Below are 13471 nucleotides of genomic sequence, written 5' to 3'. Positions count from 1 at the left end.
GGGTGGAACAGGATGGGGGGGGGCGGCTTGTAGCCCCCAAGCAGAGGCTGTTTTGTTTTCCTTGCTCAGGCCTGCTTGCTGGCAGCCACTTCACTTTGCTCCCAGGCACCCCCCTCCTGGCCCCATTTCTGTCATCATTTTCACCTTGAGTATAAGCCTTCCTACCATTCCCTTCCTGGAAAAAAAGTGCTTGTTGCCTGCCACCAGCCGCGGCCTGGGTGCTGTTCCGGGAACAGGGGCTGACGGTGCCAGAGACCGTGAACTTGTGAGGCACCGGGAGCCTAGGGGCCCTGGGCAGCCCCGGAGGGCCCCTGCCTCGCTCTGCGTCCAGCCTCGGCCAGTCACCGGGCAGAGAAGCCCTTATGTGGTCCTGGTGTTGGTGGATTTTGGACCCCGACCAGTTGTTAGAGTAAGCACTCCGCTCCCACTGTCCTTTCTGAAAAGCCAGGGTGTCTCAGTGCTGAGTGAGTGACCGCCGAGCGTGCGAGTTTCCTGGGGCTGTCGTCATGAACCCACAACCCAGCGGCTGGAAACAACAGGCGTCTGTTCTCTCTCAGCCCTGGAGGCCGGACGTTTGAAATCAGGGTGTCGGGAGACCCTTCCTTGCGTCTCTCGCTCGGTGGCCCAGGTGTCACCAGGCTCGCGGCAGCCTCAGCCCAGTCTCTGCCCCGGTCTTCATATGGCCTGTCCTCCGTGTGTGTGTGTGTGTGTGTGTGTGTGTCCACCCGCTCTTCTGGGTGTGTGTGGGTGTGTGTGTGTGTCCACCCACTCTTCTGTGTGTGTGTGTGTGTGTCCTCCCGCTCTTTGTGTGTGGGGGGGTGTGCGTGTGTGTGTGTCCGCCCGCTCTTCTCTGTGTGTGTGTGTGTGTGTCTGCCCGCTCTTCTGTGTGTGTATGTGTGTGTGTCCGCCCGCTCTTCTGTGTGTGTGTGTGTGTGTGTCCTCCTGCTCTTTGTGTGTGGGGGGGTGTGCGTGTGTGTGTGTCCACCCGCTCTTCTGTGTGTGTGTGTGTCTGCCCACTCTTCTATGTGTGTGTGTCTGTGTGGGTGTGTGTCCGCCCGCTCTTCTGTGTGTGTGTGTGTGTGTCCACCCACTTTCTTCGGCTGCCCTGTGCCATATGACCTGCTTCCAAGGGAGGCCCCATCCCGCAGGCCCACACCGCATCTAGCTCCGCCCCTCACGAGGGCCCAGCCTGCTGCCGCCGCCCGGTGCTGCCCATGCAGTGCGGTGAGCCCCATGGACACGCCCCTGCCGGCTGCGCTCTCATTTTCTGCACACACACCAGCGTTCCCGTGGAGTAGGGCTGGGCCTCTGCTCTGGGTGCTTCAGCTTGCGTGCTGGGTGACGCGTGTCTGTCTCCTATGTTCCTGATGGGCCCCTTAGGGCTCAGAGGCCGGAACCTTGCCCCCACATCTCCTGAGCCTCCCTCCCACCCCAGGGCCACCCAGCGAGGCCTTGGCCCTGGCCCTGGGGGTTCAGCCGTGTCCTGGTCTGTTCCTGTTGCTGATGACCCAGTGCCCAGCCTGGGTGAGTGACAACGGATCTCGGTACTGACACCGAGGGTCTTCGTGCTGACAGAGACCCAGGGTGGCACGAGCAGCACGTGGTGAGAGAGAGGGGTGCTCGGGGGCCAGGCCACTCGAGAGAGAGCTCAGCAAGCCGCTGATTGCACGGGTGGCTTCAGGGCTGGCCCCACCTCTTAGCGTCTCAAAGTGGGGACTCGTTTCAGCGTGGATTCCCGAGGGCACATCTTGTTCAGACCCCAGCAGCCCCTGCCGCCGAGCGGCCCCCACTGCCCTTCCTCGTCTGGGGCAGGGGGCGGGGCAGGGATTTCTCGGCTCCTGCAAGCCTTCGTGGTCGTCCTCCTGGTTTTTGCCCCTTTTCTGCCTCTGGGCTCTGGGCCGGACAGTGTTGCTTTCTGTCTGGTTCCCCCCTTGCCCCTGTCCCTGGAGCCACAGCTGTTGACAGGCAGCCCAACACCACCATCTGCTGTCCCCCCCCCCCCTCCCAGGGGAGCAGGCAGCTGTGGGCGCTCAGGAGTGAGACGGAAGCCTGTTTCCAGCAGACACGTGGCTGGACACAGGCTCACGGCCTCGCCCCCGAGGCTGTCTGTGTGGGGCGTGCGGGTTTCAGGCCGCCTCGACACGCTTGCTGGGGAGTAGAGCCCAGGCCACTCGTGCTGTCTGACAGCCGCAGCCTGCTGACCACCAGGATGCGGGGGGAGAAGGTGACCCCCACCCGGGGGCAGGAGGGCGGCACCCCCGGGCCTGAGTCCCAGCTCGCACTGCCGGGGACCGGGAAGCAGGGTCTGACTGTGACGGCTGCTGCCAGGCTCCGCCCTGGGGCGAGCGGGACACAGAGTGCAGCCCTCACTGCTCTCCAGGCCAGGCCTCAGTGGCTGGCTGCCCGCCAAGGGAGACCCAGCGGGAGGAAGGGAAGCAGGGGCGCCAGGGGACATCTGCCGTGCCCGGAGCTCGCTCCAGGTGCTTCCGAACGTAGGTGCCACGTGCCCTCTTCTAAAGCGTCAGGCAGGAGCAGCAGGGAGAGGTGAAGGGAGGCGACCATCCCCAGGAGAACAGGTGCTCCTGTGGCTCCCCTGGGATGCAGCCCCGGGGACCTCACGCTCTCTGTCTCTGCACCCCCACAACGGGCGCCCTGCCGTGACGGGGGTGCACCGCTGGTTCCAGGTCTTTGGTTTGATTTTTTGAAGATGGAAACTTCCAGGGGGCTCTGCTTGCTGCGTAGCCCTGCTCCCTGGCCACCTGCTGCTGAAGGCGCTCGTGCTGCTGGGCCAGGGGCTGGAGGCGGTGGGAGGAAGCCGTGCGCAGCCTGCAGCCTGTGCTGAGCCGGGCGACGCCTGCCTGCCCTGGGAGCAAGGGGCGGGCCTGCCCTGCTGGGGCTGCTGGGGCCCGGCCCGGCCTCTTCCTTGAGTTTGCAGAGCTGTGATTGTGGATGCCCTGGGTCAGGATGGTGCATGGGGCCGACTGTGCTCTCACACACACGTCTACTTGTGCGTGGCTCCCTGAGACCTTGGGATCCCAGTGGACAGAGCAGGTAGTGTGGGCTGCCCTCTCCTGGCCTGGCATTGGAGGTGACAGCCCCTGGGGCCCGCTGGGGCATGCTAGGGGGAGGTGGTGCACCCCCCGGGGTGTGGCCCAGCAGCCACCACTGCCCGGGCACTGCCAGGGAAGGGAGCATCTCCAATGGAGGCCCTGGTCAGCCGTCCATGCAGGCATCCTCTGTCCAGTGCAGAAACTACACACAGGACAGATGGGGTCGCCGGGGCAGGGACTCTGGGCAGGCACCTTGGCTTTTCATAAATTCATTCTCCCAGCCGGGGAAGGGCGGAGCCTGTGTCGCCCACCACTTTTGTCCTAGGGGCAGCTGTAGGTGTGCATCGGCTGTGTTGTATCACATCCGTGCGTGTGCGTTGTGTGGTCATGTGGGATTGTGTGTTTCTCTCAGTAGGTATGCGTGCGGTCTGTGCGTTTGCGTGTTGCCCAGGCATGCGTGTGTTGTGTAGCGTGTATGCATGCACGTGGTGTCTCAGGATCCTGGGAGGAAACCAGGGGTCTTCTCGGCTCTGAGTCAGACCAGGCGGGTGCACTCTGCAGGTGACTCACCGAAGGAAAACAAAACCCAAAAGTCCCTCCGTGGGTCACAAGGACAGGAGGCCAGGCTGGCATTTGGCTGTGGAGGATGAGGCCATCAACAGCGTGGAGGTTAGGGCACCTGTGCTTGGCCCCGGAGAGTGCAGACTTGGGCAGCTTGCTGTGTAGACCGCGCAGAGGGAAAGAGCCCCACGGAAGGCCCCCAAGGTGGAAGCGTGCATACCTGGCCGTGGCTTTTCCTGCCCTGTCCCTTTTTTCCGTGGCATCGAGTTTCTGCTGTCACCACCACATGAAAGGAGCCGCTCAGGGCGGCCGTCATGGCCGCAAGTCCGGGGGTGCCTGCGTGGCCCGGCCTCGCTGAGTGTTGGCGCTGGCACCAGGGCGCCCTCCTCCCTGAAGGCTCCTGTCTCGGGCCCTGTTGCTCTGCCTGCTGTGTCCAGCATTCCGTCCCCACCTCGTACACCTCCAGGGGCCCCTCCCACATGCACAGGGCCGGCATGGTCTCTGCGCAGAGAGGAAGCAGCTGTGCCTTCCGAGTGCCTCTCGGGCTGGGCTCACGCTCGCCTCTGCTCCCTGTGCCCCAGGTGACGTCAGAGGCACAGGCTGGGGGGGGGTGGGTGGGCAGTGGACTTGGCCTTGGCCAGGCTCCTCCCAGCGATCTCATCTCCTGGGCTCTCCCTCTCCATCCACCTCCCACAGGGATGCCCGTGACCTCTGCGAAGGTGGTGTCCTTGAGATGCGCTTCTTTCTCGCACAGAAGGGAGACCGCTTACCTGGGAGCAAAGGAGGGGGCCCTGATCACAGGGCAGGGCCAGACTGGAAGATTCCACGAGGAGGAGGGAGTGGTGCTTTGTGCTTCCTGTCCTGCTCCTGCAGAGCCTGGAGCACCGGTGGCCAGGAGGGGCTGGGCGAGCCTGGGCTCGAGGCCCTGCCACAATGCCTGAAGCAGTGCCGGGCATGTGTTGGTCAGAGCGCAGGAGGAGAGCAGGCCCTGGAGGCATCGAGAGTTGCTTTACACAAAAGCCTTGGCTGAGGGGGCTTCCTCCCCGGGAGTCCGGGCCGTCCAGGTCACGGTGCTGGGCAGCTGTAGCCACCGCACCTGCTGACATCGCCACGCCCACTGCTCCGTCCTGGCTGTGTTAGAGTAACCGAGGGCGCCACACGTGCTGCTGGTCAGTATCTGGACGCAGCAAGCTCTTATCCAGGGCTGTTTTTCCCCTGGAGCCGAAAGGATGGAATTTCAGGTCAACAGCAGGAGATGCCAGGCTCCTGGGGTCCCGGGAGGCAGGGTGCTGAGGGTCAAGTCCTCCCCTCCCTGCAGAATTACTAATGCATGTGTGATCTGAGCGGGAGCCAGCCTGCGTGGAAAGCTACCCTGTAAGGGAGCAGGCTGCCACGGCGTGGAAAGGCCTCGCAGCAGCACCCGACCTGGTCCTGCCAGGCCAGGGTACGGTTGCACAGATAAAGGGCCGGCATCTGATAACTGCTGTGGCCTTTCTCTGCAGGTGCGCCACCTTTTTTTTTTTTTTTTTTTAAGCTTCCTTGCTCTCTTTCGTCATCAGTGGCCTGCATAGCTGCATGGGTGGGGGGAGGAGATGGAGTTTTAACCTGTAAGTGTCATTTGTTTCCACGGGGGGCTGTGTGCCCTGGGAGATGTGGACATGGTGTTGTGTGTGTGGCCGACACCGTGGCACGGGGCCAGCAGCAAGCGTGCGTCCAAGTTGCGTCTTGACTTTGTCAAGTGCAGGCCTGACTCGCATAGTCGGCGAGGTCCTCCGGCCGCGGCGCCTTTATTTGATTTCATTCAGTCCTCTTCCCATAGCTCTCTGCTGCCCAGCTGCCCGACAAGGTAAAAATAGAGCACTCCAAGGACATCCTTGTTAAATCCCAGAGTGCGGTGGCTTCTATGCCCAGAGTGACGGGGGAGTGGGTGGGGAGAGCGGGGTCCCAGGCTTTGAAGGGAGGTGGGTAAGATCGAGCCCCGCCCTGAGAGTTCTCGCCCTCCTGGGGCGCTGTCCGCAGCCAGCAGGCCCTGCTGCCCGGCCTGCGGTCAGCGAGCTGTGCCAGCCGAGCTGGGCACGGAGCAGAGGGCACCGAAGCCACCGCCTGCCCTTCATTCTGGCTGGTGTCAGGTCACAGGCGCGGGATCCTGTTACCGGGCTGGGACATTCAGTTTCATTGAAGACGCTTCTCCTTTGTGTCCCTGTGCCGCAGACGATCTACATGGATGATGGCGTGTCCTCCTTCGTCCAGGTCAGAGGCTCCGTCCCGCTGTTTTGGGAGCAGCCAGGCCTTCAGGTAGGTCCCCAAAATGCCACCTGCTTGTGAGATGGCACACCCGCCCCTCCCCCAAACAGCCCGCGCGTCCCAGTTCACGCTGTACTCATGCTGCGGTGTCCTGTCTTGTCCTACGAGCTTCATGTATGGAGCCGAGCTGCCGGAGGGTGCACGGGGCACCTGTGTGTGTGTGTGTGTGCGTGCACGCCTGTGGAGAGCAGCCCCGCTGGGTCTAGTCCGTGGCTGGGCAGCATGTGGGTGCTGGCCCGGATGCAGTGCCCGGGCTCTGAGGAAGTGAGCCGCGGCGTCTCCCTGGGTGGGATGACTGGAGGGTGACCCGAAGTTCGTGGCTTGGGAACGTTGCTGAGAGCCAGGATTCTCATGGGGGGCTTCAGGGGGTTTGTGGGACCCCTTGGGGCTGTGGCAGGGCCGGCCTTGGGGGGCGGGGCTGGGTGCAGCCACGTGAGGCTCGTGCAGAACGTTCCTGGAATTTCTGAGCACGGGGCCGTGGCAGGTGCACGGTGTTTGGCTTCTGTCTCTGGAAAGAGCCCAGGCGTGGGGCGGGCGTGCTGCCAGGGCACGGCAGTCATCACTGGATGACAGCAGTGGGCTCCCTGGCGGGGAGCACCCGAGACTGCGCCCCGCGAACCCCCTCTTCTTCCCTGTGTGGAGGGAATGCGGACCTGTCCAGGAAACCAGCCCGCTGGGGCCATTGTCACTGTAGGCTCTTCTTACCCTGGACTCTCCACATGACCGCACCTGGGCCGCCACTCAGGGACACTCTGCCGGCTTCTTAGGGGTGCCTGACACAGCGGGGCTCAGAGTCCCTGGCCTTGGGTTCAGCTTCTCAGCCCAGCCATGGACCTGACCCGAGCCCCCGCAGCCGTCAGCGTGTGGTGTTGACGGCATTGGAAACCTGCCGTGTGGCTCCCAGGGTGAGCTGGGTGGGTTGAGTGTCTCATCGGGGCTCTGAGGTTTTTGGGGGGAGAAAAGACGTTATCAAGGGACAGCCAAGCCATGCAAGGATGGCTGGGGGCGTTCAGAGGGGACACAGGGTGCAACCCTGGCATAGGCATTCCTCTGGCGCCCTGGTGAGTACAGGGCTTTGAAAAACAGCCGCACTGAGATCTAAGTGCCACAGACTTGACCCTCTGAAGGCGACAGCTCAGTGGTCGCAATGCACTCACAGAGTTAGTTGTGTGACTTTCACCAAGTCTAATTTTAGGTCGTGTCATGCCTGGCCCAGGAGCGGTCACCCCCATTCTGTCACCTCGGCTACTGTGCAGCCTTTTGTCCCCGTAGATTTCCTGACCTGGGCATTCCAAAACTGCGTAACTTTGTTTTGTTTTTTGAATGACTCGGAGTTTTCCTTTGGAAGCTTCTTGAGCTGTGTATTTAGGAAATTGTCCAGATGAGTTTAGGTCTGAAAGGAAGCAGGGAGACCTGTTGGATTTCGCGTGAAACTTGGGCAAAGTTCAGAAATTGGGGGTGTGGTCGTGCTAGTCTTATGACTTGCCAAAGACCCTTTGAAATTCATGGCTTTTGGACGGTGCCGCGGCTCACTAGGCTAATCCTCCGCCTTGCGGCGCCGGCACACCGGGTTCTAGTACCGGTCGGGGCGCCGGATTCTGTCCCGGTTGCCCCTCTTCCAGGCCAGCTCTCTGCTGTGGCCAGGGAGTGCAGTGGAGAATGGCCCAAGTCCTTGGGCCCTGCACCCCATGGGAGACCAGGAGAAGCACCTGGCTCCTGCCATCGGATCAGCGCGGTGCGCCGGCCGCAGCGCGCCGGCCGCGGCGGCCATTGGAGGGTGAAGCAACGGCGAAGACAGACCTTTCTCTCTGTCTCTCTCTCTCACTGTCTACTCTGCCTGTCAAAAAAAAAAAAAAAAAAATTCATGGCTTTTGCCCCCCACTGAATCCAGGGACCCCCCCACCCAGGGCCCTGCCATGAGCCCCTCCATGCCCTAGGTGGCTGTCCTCTCTCCCTCCAAGGTATCCAGCTGTACGGGAGCTGCTTGGATCCCCTCCCCCGCAACGTGAGTCCCGCTCAGCCCTCAGAGGAGGGACTTCCTGCCTCCTCCTTTCTCCAGTCCGTCCGTCTCCTTTGGCCACTTTCTGTCCTGTTTCTGGAACTTTCCATGTTCCCTCCTCTAAGGAAGCAAGCACGCCTCCTATGTCGCTCCCCGCTTTGCTTTATTTCCGGTCTCCAGCTTGACCTTGGTGACACCCCGGGTGCAGCCTGACCCCGCCATGGGTGACTGGGCCTTGGTCTGACGCACGCCAGGCTCGGCGTTGGGGCTGGGGCCATGCTTTGAGCTTCCGGACCCTTGTGCCGCGCCACAGCCCTTGCGTCTGCGGGCTCCCGCTCAGGAGCTGTGCTGTCTGTGACTCTCTCTGGGGATTTGCTGGCCTTTGAGCCCGATACCCACGTTTAGCCCATAAATACTGCGTCATGCGGGAGAGGCCAGGTCATCGCGGGGGGAACCAGGAGGGCGGCTTTCAGCAGCTGGCCGTGGTCACCCTGAGCGGCCCAGATTAAGCCGGAGAGTCCGTTCTGGCGGCTGCAGCGACACCACTTTCACAACTTGCAGAAGAAACCTCAACTGAGCAGTACATTTAGAAAAACGAGTTGGGGGCCGGCATTTTGTGTAGCAGGTGAAGCAGGTGAAGCAGCCGCCTGCCCACATGGGCATTGGTTCGAGTCCCAGCTGCTCCATGTCCAATCCGGCTCCCTAGTAATGGCCTGCGTAAAGCCGCGAAGGATGGCCTAGGTTCTTGGGCCCTTGCTACCCATATGGGAGACCAGAAAATGGCTCCTGGCTTCAGCCTGGTCCAGCCCTGGCTGTTGAGGCCATCTGGGGAGTGAACCAGCAGATGAAAGCTCTCTCCCTCCCCCTCCCCTGTCTTTCTGTGGTTCTGGCTTTTGAATGAATGATAGATCTTTGGGGGAAAAAAGTTGGGGTCGACATTGTGGCATAGTGGTAAAGCCACTGCCTGCAGCACCAGTATCCCATGTAGGTACTGGTTTGTGTCCCAGCTGCTCCACTTCTGATCCAGTTCCCAGCTGGTGACCTGGGAAGAGCCCAAGTGTTTGGACCCTTGCTACCCACGAGGGAGACCCAGATGAAGCTCTTGGCAAAGGACTGGCCCAGCCCTGTCTGTTGGAGCCACCTGTGAATGAACCAGCACATGGAAGACCCCCCCTCCCTCTCCCTCCCTCCCTCTCTTCCTCCCTTCCTCCCTCCCTCTCCCTCTCTGTCTCTCCCTCCCCCTCTCTCCCCTCCCCTCCCTCCCTCCCTCCCTCTCTGTCTCTCCCTCCCTCCCCTCCCTCTCTTTCTCTCTCCCCCTCACTCTCTCTCCCCTCCCCTCCCCTTCCTCCCTCTCTGTCTCTCCCTCCCCCTCTCTCCCCTCCCCTCCCTCCCTCCCTCCCTCTCTGTCTCTCCCTCCCTCCCCTCCCTCTCCCTCTCTCCCCTCCCCTTCCTCCCTCTTCTTCCATCTCTCTCTCTCTCTCCTTCTCCCTCTCTCCCTCTCCCCCCCAACTCTTCTGCCTTTCAAACAACTAAATCCACCTGTCTGCCCACCTGGCAGCAGTACAGATCCACAGATCCCCATTCCTGTTTTATTTATCAGGTTGTAATCCGTTCCTTCCCTTATATAATCTGATGCTCACGTTACCCCAGACTGGACCAGTGAGGGCCCCTTTGAGCCAGCTTCAATGACATGTATTTTTAAATTTGTTTTTCAAGCTGAGTTGAATGTTCCATAGGTAGCTCTAGATAGCAATGAAGTTGGATAATTCGCATAACTCACTTTGAGGGGAATGGGGTTCCCGGGGAGCAGTTTCTGCCTGCCTCGTGGACCTGCCGACCTCCGTGCTAGCCCGGGTTCTGGACATCCGACATCTGCCTCACGGTCTCACCTGGGCTTTCTCTTCCATCTCTGCAAGGATGCTAGCCGGCGCGGTGCAGGCTGCAGGTGGCCAGGCAGCCGCGAAGTCAGACTCCAGGCCACAGGGCCCAAGGCTGCAGCGCCGTTAGCTGAGTCCCAGGAGCCCTGCCCTGCTGAGCTGGGACTGAGCGGCGGAGGGGACCGCGCGGCTGCTGCATAAGCCTGGCCGGCCACGAGAAGGGGACGGGGAAGCCCGGCTTCGTCGCTCACGGTGCACGAGAATCACTGTTGTTCTTTCTCTTTGCTGTAGGTGGGCTCTCACCATCTGAGACTCCACCGAGGCCTGGAAGCCAACGCCCCTGCTTTCGACAGGTAGGAGTTGTCTGGCGCCTTCCCCTGCCATTGGACAGGGGCACCGGGGACGGAGAGAGGCAGGCAGGCCCCAATCCTGGGTCTAAACCTGCCTTTGACTTTGGACCTTGATGCAAAAAGGGAGTTTGCAAATGGGATCTTCACTTGCTCTCCGCTTTCCCTGAAGTTGATGAATATTCAGGCAACACTTGGCGATTATTTATGTTATTAGTTCCTTCTTACAGTGAGGCTCCATCTATTTATTCTGGCTAATTAGGGATCCGCTAAATCTAGGACGGGTGGGCATTTGGCCCAGAAGTGAAGATGCTTCCTGGGACACCCGCGTCCCATTTCTGCTTGCCCATTCGAGGTCCAGCTCCTCTGCTTCCGATCCAGCTTCCCGCCAGTGCACATCCCAGGAGGTAGTAGGTACCTGCCACCCATGAGGGAGACACAGACTGAGTTCCAGGCTGCTGCCTTTGGCCTGGCCCAGCCCTGGCTGCTGCGGGCATTGGGGGAGTGAACCAGCAGACGGAAGATCTCTCTGTGTCTCTCTGCCTTTCAAATAAGATGCAAATAAATAAATAAAAATGGAAGAAAACACAAATTGGGGTATAACACTCTGAGTTCAGCAGCTTGCTCAAGAAAAGCCATCAGGAAGCTGCATCTGTCCTAAATTAGAAGTTCTTAACAGTAAAGGCTGACGGTTTCCGTCACCCCACCGAAAGCTTGCATGCGCGTGTGGGGCACGACGCTGGCAGCGGGAGCCCAGCTGCGGCCACTGCCCAGCTGTTAGGCGCAGTGAGCATCTTTGCAGTCCCATCACAGAAACACCTGACCTTGTGTCAAGGAAACCTCTGACGCTCTGAGTACCGAACGCATGGAGTTTGCTGCTGGACGTTAATCTATGTTCCGTGTTCGTGGAGGAACAGAGACTGAAATTCTCCCTGAGGCAGATGCACAGCGGAGAGGACGGCGTCCTGCTGGGCGTGCCCCAGCCCTGGTGTTCACGGGCCGTTCCCTAGAGCGCGCACATTCATGTACAGCCGGAACCTTCCAGAACCCAGAGAACACGCGTGCAGGTGGCTCGCCGCCCGGGGGAGCCCCACCGCTCTTTCCTGCTTGCCCTGCCCCGGGGGAGCTTCCCCAGGTCTCTTCTGCAAGTCAGAAACAACTCTGTGGACCCCCAGGCCCTCCCCAGGCAGCGGCCGTGTGCAGCTTTGGCTGCAGCGAGCGGCCTCTGTACTGTGTTTAACCGTGATGTTGGACCGGGATCGTGTGCTCGCCCATCCCCTTGGAAGGAGCTGCCAGTGTCGCGTGAATTCTAAACATTTCCCTCTTGTTTGAGGGTAGCATTTGGAAATGAGATGACGCACCTGTCTACTGACTGTGGCGGGGCACCGTAACGCCACCTCGAGAGCAGAGACCCCAGGATGCCAGGCACCCTCCGGCTTCCTCCCTGGGACATCACTGCTTCCAGTCCGTGGGTTCTGTTATTTAAATGTTTTCAAATATTTATTTACTTAAAAGGCAGATGAGAGAGAGACTGAATTTGCATTTGCCTATCCATTCCCCGAATGTCTGTGACAGGCAGGGTTGGTCCAGGCTGAAGCCAGGAGCCTGGAACTCCATCCTGGTTTCCCACTTGGGTGGCAGGGGCCCAAGCACTTGGGCATCACCTGCTGCCTCCCAGGCACATCAGCAGGGAGCTGGATCCGAAGCAGGGCAGCCAGGCTCTAACCTGCACTCTTCCATGGGACGCTGGTGTCACAGGCAGCGACTTAGCCCACTGCACCACAACAGCGGCTCCCTCTGTGAGCTCTTCCACGGATTCGGAGCAGACTAAATCCCCTCTTTCCCCACCCGTGCCTCTCCGGGAAACTGCCAGTAGATTCTCTGCCTGCCAGGCAGTGCTGGCGTCGTCTGTATGGGCCATCTGAGGCTGCCAGGTGTTGAGGGAGGGTGTGGGAATGGGACCAGCCATTTGGGCTTGCTGGCGGGTGTCCATGGGTCATGACCCTTACACTCAGAATGGCACGGCTCTCCTCTGGCCCCCTGGCTTTGCACACGTGGAGCTGCTGTGCCTGGCATCCTAGCATGGACCTCGGGGGCATCTGTCGGGTGCTCCCTGAAGATGAGGGGTGTTCCCACCCCTCTGAGTCCCCGATGTCCTGACAAACGCTCCTGTTTCCCATAGCAGATGGGCAGAGAGAGTGAGACACGGGCTCGGGGCACCAAGCCACCAAGGCGGGGAGCTGATGCAGGCACCAGAACTTGCCCTGGTGACTCGCCTCCCGACCCAGCGAGCAGTGTCTTTGAATTCAGCAGCAAGTGTGTTTGTCTTCCTTTCAGGTTCAAGGGAAGCCGAGAGCACCCGGCTCTGTCCTGGTCCCTTTCCCTGTTTTTGTCCTCAGTGCTGCCCTCTGCAGGAGGGTGTGGCTTATTGCACATGAAGGGGCTGGCCCAGAGTGGGTGGGCCATGGATCCTGGGTGTTTGGGTGGAGGTGTTGCACTTCCCACCCTGGCACCTGCGGGTGAGAAGCAGGTGCAGCAGTCGCACCCTGTTTCTGATAAGCCGCCATCAGGCTGTGGCCTGGGTGGGTGGGCACAGCAGGCTTCCCAGGTCACCCTCAAGTCTAAGTGACTGCCCAGGCGCCTCGGCTGCCTGCTCGGAGACAGAGCCCTCTGGGTGGGCCTCGGCCTGGGGTTCGCCCTCTCAGGGCAGAGCCACACAGGTTCTGCCCTGTCACAGGCTCCCAGGGCCCTGGCTTGGCAAAGCCCTTGTTGCCGGGGCAGGAGGCCAGGAGAGGCTCACCCTGCCCGAGGTCAGCGTGTCAGCCGTGGCCCTAAACTCACACCGCCCGCTTCAAAGTCCGCATTCTTTCCACGACACAATGCCGTCCCTCAGAGTGAGACAATGTTGTTTTCTGTTGTTGGGCTATCAAAGCTGCTTTTGTGAGTTTTTCAAACAAACACGTCATTGTAGAGATTTAGAAAAGAGGGAAAATGTTTAAAGAAGGAAACATTTAATTATATAAGAATTTTACCACTTTTTTTTTTTTTTGACAGGCAGAGTTAGACAGTGAGAGAAAGAGACAGAGAGAAAGGTCTTTCTTTTTCCATTGGTTCACCCCCCAAGTAGCCGTTACAGTCGGCATGCCACGCCCATCTGAAGCCAGGAGCCAGGTGCTTCTTCCTGGTCTCCCATGGGGTGCAGGGCCCAAGCACTTGGGCCATCCTCCACTGCACCCCTGGGCCACAGCAGAGAGCTGGACTGGAAGAGGAGCAACCAGGACAGAATCCGGCGCCCCAACTGGGACTAGAATGTGCCGGCGCTGCAGGCGAAGG

At 60.5% G+C, this 13471-nt stretch overlaps 1 protein-coding gene across 4 annotated transcripts in view; it reads left to right on the top strand.

Annotated features, from left to right (window-relative positions):
• SYNJ2 (synaptojanin 2) overlaps positions 1–13471 on the top strand; it is a 91771-nt gene that overhangs the window by 41036 nt on the left and 37264 nt on the right. For all 4 annotated transcript variants that reach the window (XM_051855211.2, XM_008263731.4, XM_070073332.1 and 1 more), the window contains exons 5-6: positions 5823–5906; positions 10083–10144. In XM_051855211.2, the coding sequence (XP_051711171.2) occupies positions 5823–5906; positions 10083–10144 (146 nt within the window). The remainder of the gene's footprint in view (positions 1–5822; positions 5907–10082; positions 10145–13471) is intronic.

The sequence above is a fragment of the Oryctolagus cuniculus genome, chromosome 5 (assembly GCF_964237555.1).
Source record: "Oryctolagus cuniculus chromosome 5, mOryCun1.1, whole genome shotgun sequence".
Taxonomy (NCBI): domain Eukaryota; kingdom Metazoa; phylum Chordata; class Mammalia; order Lagomorpha; family Leporidae; genus Oryctolagus; species Oryctolagus cuniculus.
This window is presented reverse-complemented; position numbering and strand designations above follow the sequence as displayed.